General features: G+C 50.6%; 1 protein-coding gene across 2 annotated transcripts; it reads left to right on the forward strand.

Moving 5' to 3' along the window:
* The first annotated feature begins 631 nt into the window (after positions 1-631).
* Trim38 (tripartite motif containing 38) lies at positions 632-11,828 on the forward strand. Of its 2 annotated transcripts, none has more exons than XM_005337038.5 (7): positions 632-779; positions 2,078-2,593; positions 4,101-4,196; positions 6,505-6,735; positions 7,667-7,689; positions 7,785-7,897; positions 10,879-11,828. In XM_005337038.5, the coding sequence occupies exons 2-7, from the start codon at positions 2,186-2,188 to the stop codon at positions 11,400-11,402; spliced, it is 1,395 nt and encodes a 464-aa protein (XP_005337095.3). In that variant the 5' UTR covers positions 632-779; positions 2,078-2,185; the 3' UTR covers positions 11,403-11,828. The 2 variants fall into 2 exon arrangements, with proteins under 2 accessions (XP_005337095.3, XP_077876768.1); XM_078020642.1 differs by having other exon boundaries at positions 6,559-6,735.
* The last annotated feature ends 2,494 nt before the right edge of the window (positions 11,829-14,322 follow it).

The following is a 14,322-nucleotide window of genomic DNA, read 5'->3' on the forward strand; positions in this document are numbered from 1 at the left end:
TGGTTCTGAAGTGGAGGAGCTGCAGTTGAATGGCTCAGGACTTGACCCCAACCCAGCAGCCTCTCCACAGTGTGCAGAGCAGAGCCATGGTCCCTCAGGGCCACAGTGCACTGCAGAAGAGGAAGATACCCACTGCGGAGGCCCTTTCCCTGAGCGGCTCCTGCTGCCTGTCCTGGTCGACTGGCTGTGGCTGTAGAAAAGCATCCCGAGTCCTGCAGAGGGGCTGCTGAGGTGGACAAGGAGACACGGCCACAGGGCCAAGAAGGATGGAGGCTGATTGGGAGAAGGTGGCGGTGCCAACGGGGCCCCAGCCTTCCCACCCCACCCCCCGCAGTGAGGCAGTTGTAAAACAGTAAGTGACCAGGGTTAGCAAAGAAATGACACTGGTCAGGAAGCCCATGGACTCCCGAAAGGGCTGGTAGCACACGTGGAAAGGCCTCTCAGGTCTGGGAGCTAACCCTCTGCAGGCTCCCAAACACTGTGTGCTGGGTCACCACCGGGGAGTGTATGGGATGGCCAGTTGGTTCCTTGGGTTCACTTGAAAAGCAGCTCTTTGCCCCCTATTCCCCCGCCCTCGCAGGACTAGCCAACCGCGAAAGACAGGGCAGCCCCATTGGCCCCCAGGCCTGGGCCCCGCCTCCCACGTTAGTTTCGCTTCGGATCTGACTCGGGCGGGTCCGGGAAGCGGCCGCTCGGCAGGACGGGCCGCAGTTACCCAAGTTGGTGGAAGGTCCCGGCCAGTGCCCTCTGGGCGGGGCTGGTCTGTGCGGGGAAGAGCGGTGAGTGGCGGGGCGGGGTATGCGTTTGCTGACAGCGGACCCCAGAAATGCTCCCGACTTTGCTTTACAGCCCCCACCTCTGCCTTTGTCTACCTCCCCTTCCCCTTCCCTCCCTCCCGCTGCGCACCGAGGCTCGGAAGACTCCCGGGGTCCGGGGCAGTGAGGCCCAGGTTGTGCACCCTGGCCTTGGGAGCAGGGGTCGCCCCTCCCCGCGGGCAGAGCGCCTCTAGCGGCCAGACGGCCAGACGGCCAGACGGCCAGACGGCCAGACGGCCAGACGGCCGAGGTAGAAATCCTGGGGAGAAATCCAGCAGGGCTCCAGGGGGCAGGTCCTGGTTCTGAAAGGACGACAGCCCATCTAGCCTCAGTAGAATCCCTGCTTTTAATTCCAGGTACGGCAGTTTCAGAGGAAAAGTCACTATCGGAACTTCCTGTCTGCTGCCACCCAGGAGTACCCCTGGGTGATGGGTGGGGTGCACGGGAAAGGGAGGGTCCCAGGGGGCTGATGCTGCTCCTAGTCACTCCCCCTTCTCCTCTGGTCATAACCTGCTCAGTGATGCACGGAAGGGGGCCCAACACCCTGGGTCCCACTGTGGCCTGGCCTGCCCACCACCTTCCCTATATCCTGGGCTCTGCTTCTCCTGGAGTCAGACCCTGACCTGGAAAAGACAGGCGTGTCCCAGGTTGTCAGGCATAGCACTAAACCTCCCCTCCCTGGCGCTCATTCTGCTTTTTCCCTCAGTTATGAGGTGGGCACGGGAGGGGGCACGAAAAGAGGAACCAGTTCTTCTGCTTGCCTTGCTGACTTTATCACTGTCCTGGTTTGGTCTCCCTGGGACGCGTTCACCCGATGACCCGCCATCTTTGTGGGGTGGGGTCGGGCTCAAGGTGAACTCAGATTTGATCACCTCCATGAAATAAGTCCTGCCAGACCACCTGAGTGTCGCTACCAGTCGGAAGAGGATTCTGAACCGGTTCTTGGCACCCACTGGAGTAGGGAAGGGTCCCTACAGCCGCTCTGACTTCCTGCTCTTCCTACAGAGCCTGTGAGGGGGCCTGTCCCCACCTGAGACTGTCCACTGTGATGAAATGTCCTCTGTCTGCGTTGTCAGGCAGCCACTCCATGCAGCCATCACGGAATTAAAATGTGCCGAGGAAGACTGAGAAACTGGATTTAAGTTGTATTCAATTTTCATCAAGTTAAATTTAAATGGCCACACATGATCTTGGTACCATATTGGACAACGCCGCTAGATCTTTACACATCTTCTAATTTCCAATCTGCTTCTTCTTTTTAGACCACTGAAGGCCAGGTACGTTGTACCTAGGCTCAGCTGTGGTGTGTTTCCGTCCCTGGAAAATTCTAGCTGCTTCATATCTACCACCAGAACTTCTCAAGAAAAGCCATGGCCTTTGCCTCATTCACAAAGAAGATGAAAGAAATAGCCACCTGCCCCATCTGCATGAACCTGATGACCCGTCCTGTGACCATCAGCTGTGGGCACAGCTACTGCAGCACGTGCCTCCCGTGGTCCTACAACACCCAGAACCTATTAGGATGGCAGAAGTCCTTCCACTGCCCTCTGTGTCAGGTCTCACTTCCTGTGACGAATTACGGGTCCAACAAGGTTCTGGAAAACCTCCTTGAGGTCATTGGGGAGATGGACCTTGAGCAGCTGTGTGGGGAGCATGGCGAGCAGCTGCACCTCTTCTGTGAGAACGAGGGCCAGCTCATCTGCTGGCGCTGTGAGCGGGCCCCAGCGCATGCAGGGCACAACACGACTCCTGTGGAAGACGCATGCCAGGTCTACAAGGTGAGCAAGCATGCGGCCCAGGCACCTCAGCGAGAGCCAGCTCCCCCAGCCTGAGACTGGGACCCTGAAATATGGCTCTTATCATGTTACCCTGAAAAGTAGTGTGTGAGGCGCAGGGCGCCCAGTCTGTCCTAGAGCAGCCAGAGTGGTGCCCCCACGGGGATTTTCATCTGAGGATTGACGGGTCAGTGACATGGCCACTCTGACATGGCTAGAATAAAAGGAATATCCAGGACTGGACCTGAATGATCCCTGTGAGGAAGAGAGTGAGGGCAGTTTGCAGCTGTGGGGTTGGCGTGAGGCAGAGGCTCTGGCTGACACCCAGAGTCTGGCCCAGAGCGCGTGGAGGAAGGCAGCCTTCACTGTGGCGCCATGAGGGAGCAGCCCGGCCACTGCCTCCCCGCTCCGCCCGGCCAGGCTGGAGGGAGGCTTGTTCCCCCCTCCAGTGTAGGAAGGCTTGTTCGAAGGTTCCAGGCCCTTCCACATGGAACACGCACAGCTATTCCTTTAAGTCCAGTTGGCAGGCGGTGACTAATGGGGACATTCAGGTTTGAATTATTTCCCCACCCAGTGAGAAGAAGGGCAGCAGCACATGGTGACAGTTAACAGGGCTCAGAGCCAGACTCCTCAGGTTGAGATCCTAGCCCTGGCACCCAGTAGAAGGGCAATTTGGGGTAAGTTACTGAAGGTCTTCCTGCCTTTGTTTTCCCATCTGAGGGAAAGAGCGGATCCCTCCCTCCATGACACACACCCAGGGTTTGTGAAGTGTGAAGGGATTTCAGTTGGAAAAGCGTTTGGTGCACAGCCAGGGCAACCCGTTACCCAGAGGCCTTTCCTGAGGAGGCTGGGGGTGAAGGGGCAGACCCGGAGAGGACAGGAGCCAGTTCTTTTACACACGAGCGACTTGGGTCAGCTTCTAACTGCTTTCAGTGGAAATATGAGAAACCCTTTTGAAAAATAACCTAAACCCTGGACGTGGACTCCAAGTAATTGGTTTTGTGATGTTGTTCTTCAGAAATCAGAATCTCCCTTTTCCAGTAGCCATTTCTAGTCACACCAGCTGGCGGCCAGCCCAACTTTCCTTCCGACTCACCCATACGCCTACAAAGTTCGCGGTGTGCCACGCACCCTGGTATTAGCTGTGTTTGCTCAGCTTGTTGTTTATAAAGTCTCTTAGAGTTCCCAGGTCCTGTGTGCAACGTTTCCTGGTAAGACTGGTGGCTGTAGCGCAGGCCTGGGTCACCATAGGAAACTGGACTTCAGCTCCACTGTCCACTGGTTATGGTTTGGGCGAGTTGCTTAACCCTTTCCTAACCAACTGTTGAGGGTGGCTACGGAAATCAGTATGTTGCCAGCCATCCAGACTCAGCGTGCTCTCCGGCCCAGTGTAAAACTCAATAAGTAGTATTGGGGTTGTAACTCATCTTGGGGTGAGAGGCCGGGATTCCCGGGAGGTGTCTAGTGAGGAATCAAATTGAATAGACTTCACTCACCTTTTTTCCTCCAGGAACAACTCCAGATTGTTATATCAAAATTGAATCACCTCCATGAGGCGTGTACAAATCAGAAGGCATTCGTGGCAAGGCAGATAACCGAATGGAAGGTAAGAACTGATCTCCAGTTATTTCTGTTCCAGAGTTTAGGCGTGGAGGATGACTGGGGCAAAGCACAGTGCTGGATCATTCTCAGTAAAAAAGACCAGTGGATGAAACTCAAAGAAGAAATCATTGTTTTTAACACCCTAGTTGTTTATTTCCTTAGATAGTTTTTACCACCAAACTCTTGGGTCTTTCACTGGTAATTGTCTGGTGTTCCTGATAACTTAGAAGAAACCAAACTGCTGTCTGTGTTTGCCTGCAACTGGTCATGGCTAGTTTTTACACTTGGACACTTCCCAGACATGCAGGTGTCAACACTATTATGCTTATTGTCTTGTTGTATTGACCACAGGGCAGGGTCTAGCTCTGGGGCTGTGCGTTCAGAAACCAGCCTTCGAGAGCACGCACACTATGGGATCCCTTTGTGTCGAGATTTATGAAACCAGTAAAGGAAACCGGCTTGCTTTGCGTGCTGCATCATACCTGCTGCAGGGTCCTATGCACTGCAATTGCAGACTGTAGGGTTTCAGACTGTGCATGGCTTACTGGCCTCTGCATTATCAGAGACATTCCTTTGTATGAATACCTATATAATCCACTAGCTTACAGCCGGATTCCACAGCCAGCTAGCCATTTTGCCGCTTTCATGATTTCAACCTATGCTTCTCTGTGTGTGGATGTTGAACTTGAGCTTCCCGAGGATGGTCTGACTTCCCTTATTTCGGGATCTTAGGCAATGGGGAAGACCTTGATTTTAACTAACATATGTAGAAAGCTCATCAATCAAGGGATAAATCAGTACTTATCTCCACAAAAATTCCATCTCATCCTAAACCAATGACTCTTCTAATGCCATATCACAATTGACACACTGCAAGAATCTGGGACAACCTCGTGGAAATTGCAATTCTCTGTCTCCTGAAATGAAAGCTGAGTCCAGCGAGACTTATCATTGGATTTTGGTTATCTTATACAGAGGGATTATTAAAATGACCCTGGGAGCCAGGTGCAGTGGTGCATGCCTGTAATCCCAGCAGCTTGGGAGATGAGGCAGGAGGATTGCAAGTTCAAAGCCAGCCTCAGCAACTCAGTGGGGCCCTAAGCAATGCAGCAAGACCCTGTCTCAAAATAAAATATAAAAAAGGGTTGGGATGTGGCTCAATGCTTAAGAGGCCCATCGTTCAATCCCCTGTACCAAAAAACCCAAACCACACCAAACAACAGCAAAAACAAGCAAAATAAACAAAAACCACAAAAACCCTGGATGAGTATTTATCTGTTAAACCTAACAGACAGTGCTGGGTAGTGGATCAATGGCATACGGCTTGCCTAACGTGTGAGGCACTGGATTCACTTCCCAGCTCTGCATATAAATAAATAAAATAAAGGTCCATTGACAACTAAAAGATGTTAAAAGAAATAACAGTTGCCATATCTGGACCCCCCTCTGCCAAGAATCAAGGCCCCTTCTACCAGCTGGTGGTCTCAAAGTTGACCCTTTATGATGGTCTTTACTAGCTTTTGCTTTAAGAATTTTCTTCAGACTCAGAAATGCCTTCTTACAGTCCAAATGAAAATTCAGTGTCATCCTTGTAACTGATAAGCATAGAACTAGGGCAGGATTCAAATGCTTTAACTTATCTAGTGCCCCTGTCCCTCCTTCCCTCTGTATCTTGGCTCAAAAGGGACATTAATCATGTGACCATAGAAAATCAGGGTCAGTCTCTCCCACATTCTTCCAGATTGAATGACTCCCAAGAAAATAATATCCCAGTAGCTGCTTCAGCTGTGTGTGTGTGTGTGTGTGTGTGAGTGTGTGTGTGTGAAAATACGCACACCATGGGATCTGCTGTATTAACTACTCACAGCGTGAAGCTCAGTGATATGGGTGCTTTCGTGGTGTGCAGCTGTCTCCATCTCCGTCCCCAGAACACTTTTTGTCTTCCTGACTGAAACTGAGTCCCCGTTACGCACCAGCTCCCCGTTTTCCCTTTATCCCCACACACACACCGCCGCGAGCCCGGTGACCACGGTTCCACTTCTCTCTGCATCGGTCCTTTTTTTTTTTTTTTTTTGGTACCAGGGATTGAACACTGAACTGCTGCGTATGGCACATCTGCTCCCCCACCATGGGACACCAGCCTCGCCCCCCCCCCACTTTTTAAAAAATATTTTGAGACAGGTTCTCACTACATCGCTGAGACTTTCTTTGAACTTGCCGTCCTCCTGCCTCAGCCTCCTGAGCCACTGGGATTGCAAGCACACGCCACCATGCCCAGCTTGTCACCCCCTTTGGACCTTTTTTGACTCTAGGAGAAGATTAAGGCTCGGAAACAGAAAATCAAGTCTGACTTTACGAGTCTCCAGGTTTTTCTGGGTTTGGAGGAGCAGTGTCATCTCTGGAGGCTGGAGGAGGAAGAGGAGGACTTGCTGAGCAGGCTGAGGGACAGTGAGGCCCGGCTGAGGCACGAGAGCGATGAACTCCAGAGCCACATCCTGGAGCTGGAGGCAAAGTGTCAGAGCTCGTCGCAGAAGTTGCTGCAGGTGAGGCCCTGGACTTGCAGCAGGGGAGGGAAGTGTTGGAAGAGGGAGTCGGAAGGCGGGCGGGAGGGTTGGAAGGCCTGCCTTCACTGACAGCGGTGCAGCAGCGTGTGGGGAATTGAGGTAGTGAGTCTGTTTCCTCCAGCGGCTCCCAGCCGTCCACGGGGAACCTGTGTGATAATCAGAAGAGCACACTTGCTCTGGGTGGACACGGTGTGGCCCAGTGGCACCACGGGTGACCTCTGTCATCCCCTTCCCTGTGGCCCATGTGCACAGATCGCCAACTGTCAGACTCTGTCCTGAGACTCTCTTCCCACGACGGATGGGGACAGGGAAGCAACCACATGAGTGGCTTTTCCCAGATCTGCCCAGGAGGCCTGCTGCTGCGGATCTCGTGGGTCTTTGTACAGCTGCCTGGAGGAGGCGTGCCCCTGAGAGACAGCAGGACTTGTCACTTGTGGCTCCCGCTAACAGGGAGGGTGGTCGCACTCTAGGGTTGCGTATGGCACATCTGCCCCCCCACCACGTGACACCACTGTCACTTCCTGAGTGGTGGCCCAGTCTCCTGAGTGGTGCACAGATTCCCCACCAAGCACCTTTGTGACAAGGAACCTCCCATGTGGGCTCCCTTTAAAGAAATGTAGGCCATTGAAAACAAGTCTTGCCAGAGGGAGCGTGAACAAGGCCCCTGGCCACTCCCCGGGCAGCCCACAGGCCCATCCACTGCAGACTGTACTGTTCCCAGAGCTGCTGACAGAGGTGACAGACTCAGGCCAAGTCGGCCGGAGGTGGGGTTGGGAATTGTCCCCTCCTAGTGTCCGTCAGCTCCAAGGCTGGGATCGTACTCTGTCCTTCTTTGGGAAGAATGTTTGTAGGGAACAGCTCCACATGCCAGATCCCATGGAACACTCACCTTCTGTCCCTTTTCTTTCAGGATGTGAAAGACATCGTGGGCAGGTAGGTCCTGTATGAATGCAGGAATGGAGGGGCAAGGGCCCTCCAGCTGAATGGAGCATGCCACTGAGGAAGCCTCTGGCCTCTGCTTCTTCTAGGAACTGGGGGAAGAGGCTGGAAACCCTGGAGGACTTTCCCATGGAGATTCACACCACGTGCAACGTTTCTGAGCTTTACTTGGATGTGAAGAAAATGCTGAGACGCTACCAAGGTATGTGAACTCAAGAACTCCTAAATGCTGGATGGAGGGACCCTGCACAGTGACCGAGGTCCCCAGTGTCCTCAGAGGCACGCAGCCAGAGGCTGGGTAGTTACCTGTAGAGGAGCGTCACACTCTCCCCTCCTGGAATGCTCTGATACTTGGCGTGCCATCGATGCTGGTTGTCTGTGGACCCTTCAAGTTCCTCCTGCCCCACAGATCACCCTTGTCACTCCAGGCAACTCCAGCACTCAGTTTTCCCAGCTGAAAATGAATATATTAGCAGTTCCCACTTCCTTACTACGTGTAAATTGCCAGCACAGCATCTGGCACATGACAAGGCCACACCACGGTGTTAGATCCGATTAGAGTGTTTTTTGTGAGTATTTTAAAGTCTTAGAGCAATCAAGAAAGGTAAATGAGTATCATAGATTACAGTTCAGAATTTTAGGGACTTGACTCAGATCATCCAGGTTAATATTAGAACCCTATCAAAAAACCAAGTTTTACTCATTCAAAAGCTCCCTTGATTCTGTTAATAGTGCCTGATGTAGTGCCACAGTTTCTTATGCATAATGATGAATGTCAAAAGACTCTGAAAATGGAAAGTCTTATCATGATGCGTTCGGCTGCCAAGTTAGACCTACCCTGGAATGACTTGGTTTATGCGGCCGACAGTTGCCAAAAGATTTACTCCCTGAAAATGATGCAGGTATATCATGTTGCAGTTTTTGTGAGCCAGGCATGTAGGCACAGCTCGGATGGGCCTCTGCTGGTGCGCCTCACACCTTTCAGTTAGGGTGTGCTCTCGTGTTCTGGTCTGGAGGCTAGGCCAGGGAGGAAGGAGTACACTCCAAGATCACTCCGGTTGCTGGCAGAATCTGTGCCCCGAGGGTGGCCGGACATAGGGCCCCGGCTTCTTCTTGGGTGTTGGATGGAAGTTGCCCTCCCCTGCTAGAGGCCTCTGCTCAGATTCTTGCACACGAGCTCCTCAGTCTTTTCTTCCGAGTGGGCTGAAGAGAGAGAGACGCTATAGTAAATCGGCTAGCCAGATGGAGTCTTAATGAAATGCAGTCCTAGAAGCTCCATCCCATCACCTTGGCCATATGCTGTCAGCCAGAAGCCATTCCCAGGTGCTGCCCACACCTGAAGGGTAGGACTTTTACAAGGAGGTGACACTGAGAGCCAGGGGCTACAGAAGGCCACCCTCGAGCATTTCTGTCCTCATGGCCACGTCTGAACTGCATCGATCCAAGACTTTTTGAAGTCTGTTTATTCCACTTATTCTGAAAATATGTTTTACTGCAGAAATATTGGTGCATTTGATTACCGGGTTCTGCCTTAGACCCAGAGGAGGTAGACATGTACCCTGTGGGGAAAAGGTCGACACCAGGGGTGCACCTCCTAATTTTATTAGATTCTACAGATCTTGAACTAGTGACCACGTATATATCCCTCTAGTCACAAAAGAATTCCCAATGTTCCACATCTCCCTGATTTCTTTGTTTATAAAAATTTTTAAATATATCTGATGGATTTGAAATGGTACTTAATTGTGAATTTATTTTAGGTTTCTCCAGCTCATAGTGAGGTTGAAAAAAAATTAATGTCCATTAGCCTAATTTACCCATGATTTCCTGTGGCTTAAGATTTTTTTTTTTTAATAGTCAATATCATCTTCTGGTATTTGAATGGCATTTTATACTTACATTCTGTTTTTTAATAAATATGTCCAGATTTAGAGTATACATACTTTACTGTTTTGATAAGGGACTTGGTTTCAAAAGAAGCCAGTCATCATAAGGATTGGAATTACTGAGTGAGATTCATTCATTTACAGCATCTTGCAGTTTCTTTCCCGTAACTTGATGATGTGGTGGCTGTAATGATTTAGTTTCTAATGTTAAACCACAGTTTTGTTCTCAGGATAAACCCCCCGCCACACACACACACACACACACACACACACACACACACACACACACACACAGACTTATCTATACATTACGTATAATGTACGGATTTGACATTCAAGCTTCAAGTTACCTGCAGACCGTCATGGTGCTGTTCCCAGGCCATGCTGGTTACACAGTGTGGTCAGCGTAAGGTGACCCACTGGGCGGGGAGGGATCCTGACGTTACAAGAACAGGGAAAGAAGAGCCAGCTGCCCTCTGTAGGCTCAGAGCCCTGTCATCACCCTTGTGGTAGTGGGGGGGCGTCCTGTGTGTCAGGCAGGCTTGCACGTGAAGTGAGTTCAGAGACTCTCCTGCTGTTTGGAAAAGATGGGGAGATTGCCTGCTTTTAATGTAATGGATCATATGCTGTGTGTGGGAATATGGGAAGCTTTAATATATAAAAGAGTACTATTTAAAAGATTGGCTTTTTATTTATATAAGATAGGGTATATAATATGTATAACATATCATATTATAAACATGCATGTTAAACACATGAAGTTAGACATAGTATGTATGATACACCTGTAATACACGCTATTGCGTATGCATTTATTGTATGTGACATGTATAATATGCTATACATAACATTTATGACTCCACCTCTACTGTCTTGTACAGATATTTGCTACCACACAGTGCTGGTCAAAGGGAGATGGGAGGGCTCCTTTCAGTTGTACTACTTCCTGGTTCCTGGAAGCCCCTTATGGGAGAAGGACCTAGACAGGGCAGGAACCACTCCAGCGCCCTTGGTGTCTCTGAAGGAAAGGGCAGTGGGGGTGAGGGTGATGTCATGGATGAACTATGATTGGGGTCACTGATTAGGCACTCACCATGTCCACCAGATGCAGGCCGACTGTCCCCATTCCCTTCTCCCACCAGGGTCTGCAGCAGACATGGTGACGGTGCTTCACTCGCAGAGCTAGTAAGAGTTCTGCCTGCGCTTGAGCACAGACTGGCTTTATTTAAATAAGTTGCCTGGCGCAGGAGCACTCCTCGTCTCCTGGTGCTCTCTGCCGCTTTCTTGTCCTTTGCAGTCAGCGTGACTCTGGATCCGGATACAGCTCATCCCAACCTGACTCTGTCAGAGGACGGGAGACAAGTGACTCTCGGAGGCTGCCAGAAGGATCTTGACTTTTCTCCCAGGAGATTCAGTGCCTACCCCTGTGTCCTGGGCTTCGGGGGCTTCTCCTCGGGGAGACACTACTTTGAAGTGGACGTTGGAGAAGGGACCGCTTGGGATTTGGGAGTCTGTTTGGATGGTGTGCAGAGGGGCGCTGACATGAAGCAGGAGCCGGAGTGTGGCTTCTGGACCATCAGGCTGCACAAAGGGGAAGACTACCTAGCTCTGACCAGTCCCCCCACTCCTCTTCCTCTCTGTGAGAAGCCCCTGGTTGTGGGAGTTTTTCTGGACTGGGAGACGGGGTTTGTGTCCTTCTACAACATGACCACTGGCTCCCATATCTTCACTTTCCAAAATGCCTCCTTCTTCACGACTCTCCAGCCCTTCTTCCGTGTTTATCAGCACTCTCCTCTGTTCCTGCCTCCCCTGGAGCAGTAAGAAAGGAGCAGCCTCCTAGGCCAGCCATCGTAGAAGGTTACAGATCCCCTGCAGGCAGAGCGTGGTCGGTTCTCTTCATTGCCATTCCTCCAGGCCCTGGAACAGTGCTGGGCTTCCAGTGGCCATTTAGTGAATCTGCATTGAAGTGGTAGATGTCAGGACGGTAAGCCTGCCCCTGTGCTCAGCTGAGCCTCAGTGGGAAGCAAGTAATAGCTCCCCAGCACAGAAGTTCCCCCAGGCAGGCCGACAGAGGCTGGCTTGTCACTAGCTGACGAAGGGTAGCATATTTTGCTATCCTAAAACACTGTTATTTTGTTAAAAAGCTATCGAAGCCCACGTTCTAACCGCTTCCTGGCATTACTTATCTCTTGAGTATTCTCACGTGTATGGGAGGCACATGTTAATAAAGTTCCGTGTCACACATTGTCTCCTGTTAATGTGTCTTGTTAATTCAGTTTACAGGGTCCTGAGGGAAAAACCAAAGGTGGGTAGAGGAAAAAAGTTGGTTTTATTTTTTTGCTCCCTTCCACAAGGAAGCTATTTGTTGCTTGTGACAAAACCACCCACCAGTAACAACTTAGAAGAGGAAAAATTTATCTTGGCTCAGTTCTTGGCTGACCCACTCCCTGGCTCTGGGCCTAAGGTGAAGCAGAACATCATAGAGGAAGGATGTGGTGGAAGAGAGCAACTCCAGGAACATGACATCCAGGAGGAGAGAGTGAGCGAGGGAAATACAAACCCCACAGGCACGTGTTCCCACGTGTTCCCTGCCCCGGGCCCTCTCTACCTCCTCCAGCCATGACCTACCTGGGGGATGTTCATCTCCAAACCCTAGTAGAACCTTGGTCTTATCTGTCCGCTGACCAATAGTTGTGGCCCACCAGCACCTACAGGGTAACCGAGAAGCTCCACCTTTGTGCAGGATGTGTGGAGGTACAATCTGGTTATCATTATGATCTTCTTGACCCCATGATCTTGTGGAAATAAAAGGGAAGTTGCCGCTGAAAGGGCTTTTCCTGGAGCAGGACCAGGCAAGATTCTACCTACAGCCTGCAACGTGGGCTCTGTCCACCTCTGCCCCTCACCTACAGGCACCTAGAGCCACAGGACAAGTACATGTGCCCAAAGGCTCATGTTGCATGTCCAGAGTGGTGGGCTCTTGTTCATGGACAGTCTCTCTCCTTTGTCTTCTCAACATTCGATGGCCCAGGTCAGCTGCCTGTCCCAGAACACTGATTCAGAGCTATTTGAACCTATGTCATCCAAACTTCAGTGCAGACTAACGACTCATTTCTAAGATTAATTAACTTCAATGGATCTGGATCTTTGAATTTTTTTAAAAATTTTATTTATTATAATTTGTTATATATAACAGCAGAATGCAAATAAATTCATATTACACAAATAGAGCAGGATTTTTCATGTCTCTGGATGAACACAAAGTAGAGTCGCACCATTCATATCTTCAACAAGTAGTTAGGGTGATGATGTCCATCTCATTCCACCATCTTTCCTATCTCCATGCCCCCTCCCTTCTCATTCCCTCCCTTGGCTTTATCTGAAGTTCCTCCATTCCTCCTATGCTCCCCACACCCCATCCCCATTATAAATCAGCATCTTTATATCAGAAAAGACATTGGGCATTTGGTTTTTTGGGATTGGCTAACTTCACTTAACATTATATTCTCCAACTCCATCCATTTACCTGCAAATGCCATGATTTTATTCTCTTTTAATGCTGAGTAGTATTCCATTGTGCATATATACACCACATTTTCTTTAGGTTGGATCCACAATTTAGCTATTGTGAATTGTGCTTCTGTAAACATGAATATGGCTATGTCCCTGTAGTGTGCTGTTTCTAAGTCCTTTGTTGCCAGGGACCAAAAGGGAGTTCTCCTTCAAAGAATAGCCTGACAGTGCCAGGGACCAAAAGGGAGTTCTCCTTCAAAGAATAGCCTGACAGTTACAAGAAACAGCCCCCTAGGAGACATCTCGCCTGGGAGACACCCTGCAGCCATCCATCTCCCTGAGACATCCTGCGGCCATCTGTCTCCCTGAGACATCCTGCGCTATCTCGCCTTGTGAAGACTTCTAGCAACTGCCGATAAGAGAGCTCCCCGCATCCCCAGCCCATAAATACCCCTGTGTGAACAATAAAAGTTTGCAGCTTGATCAGAACTTTTGTCTTGCTGTCACCCTTCGTGTCTCTTGTCCCTTCATTCCTCCCCATCTAGGTTCGCTGCCCACGTTGATGTGTCCTGCCGGTCGGGGCATTTGGCGCCCAGTGTGGGGCTCGAGCCTTTGACTGAGGGGGAACGCCGTCCTCCGGGAAGACTTGGCCAAGCGGGAGCGTGAGATCGCCTCGGAGACACGACCGAGAGACAGATCCGGGAGGAGAGCGAGGACGACGCGAGGTGAGTGGCACACCATGGGACAAGCAGTTTCGTCACATGAGTTGTTTTTGTCAGGCCTCAAGGAGGCCCTCAAGACACGGGGGGCGCGTGTTAAGAAAAAGGACTTAAAATTATTCTTTTCATACGTAGGAGAATTGTGTCCGTGGTTTCCCCTTGAAGGGACCATTGATGGTAAAAGATGGCTCAGAGTAGGAGACTGTTTAAAAGATTATTATGAATCCTTTGGCCCAGAAAAGGTGCCTATTCCCACCTTTTCTTACTGGAACTTAATTAATGAACTTCTTAAAAGTTCACCCTTTGACAACGGTACCTTAAAACTTGTCAGGATTGGGGAAGAGGCTATGCAAAAGACCTCTCGTCCCCCCTCGGCATGCCCTTCAGTTAATATAGACATAGACCCTTCTCAGTCTCCCCAGGACTCGGGGAACCTTCCTGGTCCCGCTCAAAACCCCGCCCTAATAAATAAGGCTCCAACGGTTACCAACCGCCTTTATCCAGTTTTA

Source organism: Ictidomys tridecemlineatus, chromosome 8, assembly GCF_052094955.1.
Source record: "Ictidomys tridecemlineatus isolate mIctTri1 chromosome 8, mIctTri1.hap1, whole genome shotgun sequence".
Classification (NCBI taxonomy): domain Eukaryota; kingdom Metazoa; phylum Chordata; class Mammalia; order Rodentia; family Sciuridae; genus Ictidomys; species Ictidomys tridecemlineatus.

Coding starts and splice junctions, on each gene's coding strand:
- Trim38 (XM_005337038.5), top strand. CDS start 2,186: ATGGCCTTTGCCTCATTCACAAAGAAGATGAAAGAAATAGCCACCTGC. Junction 2,594..4,100: donor ACGCATGCCAGGTCTACAAG/GTGAGCAAGCAT, acceptor TTTTTCCTCCAG/GAACAACTCCAGATTGTTAT. Junction 6,736..7,666: donor CGTCGCAGAAGTTGCTGCAG/GTGAGGCCCTGG, acceptor CTTTTCTTTCAG/GATGTGAAAGACATCGTGGG.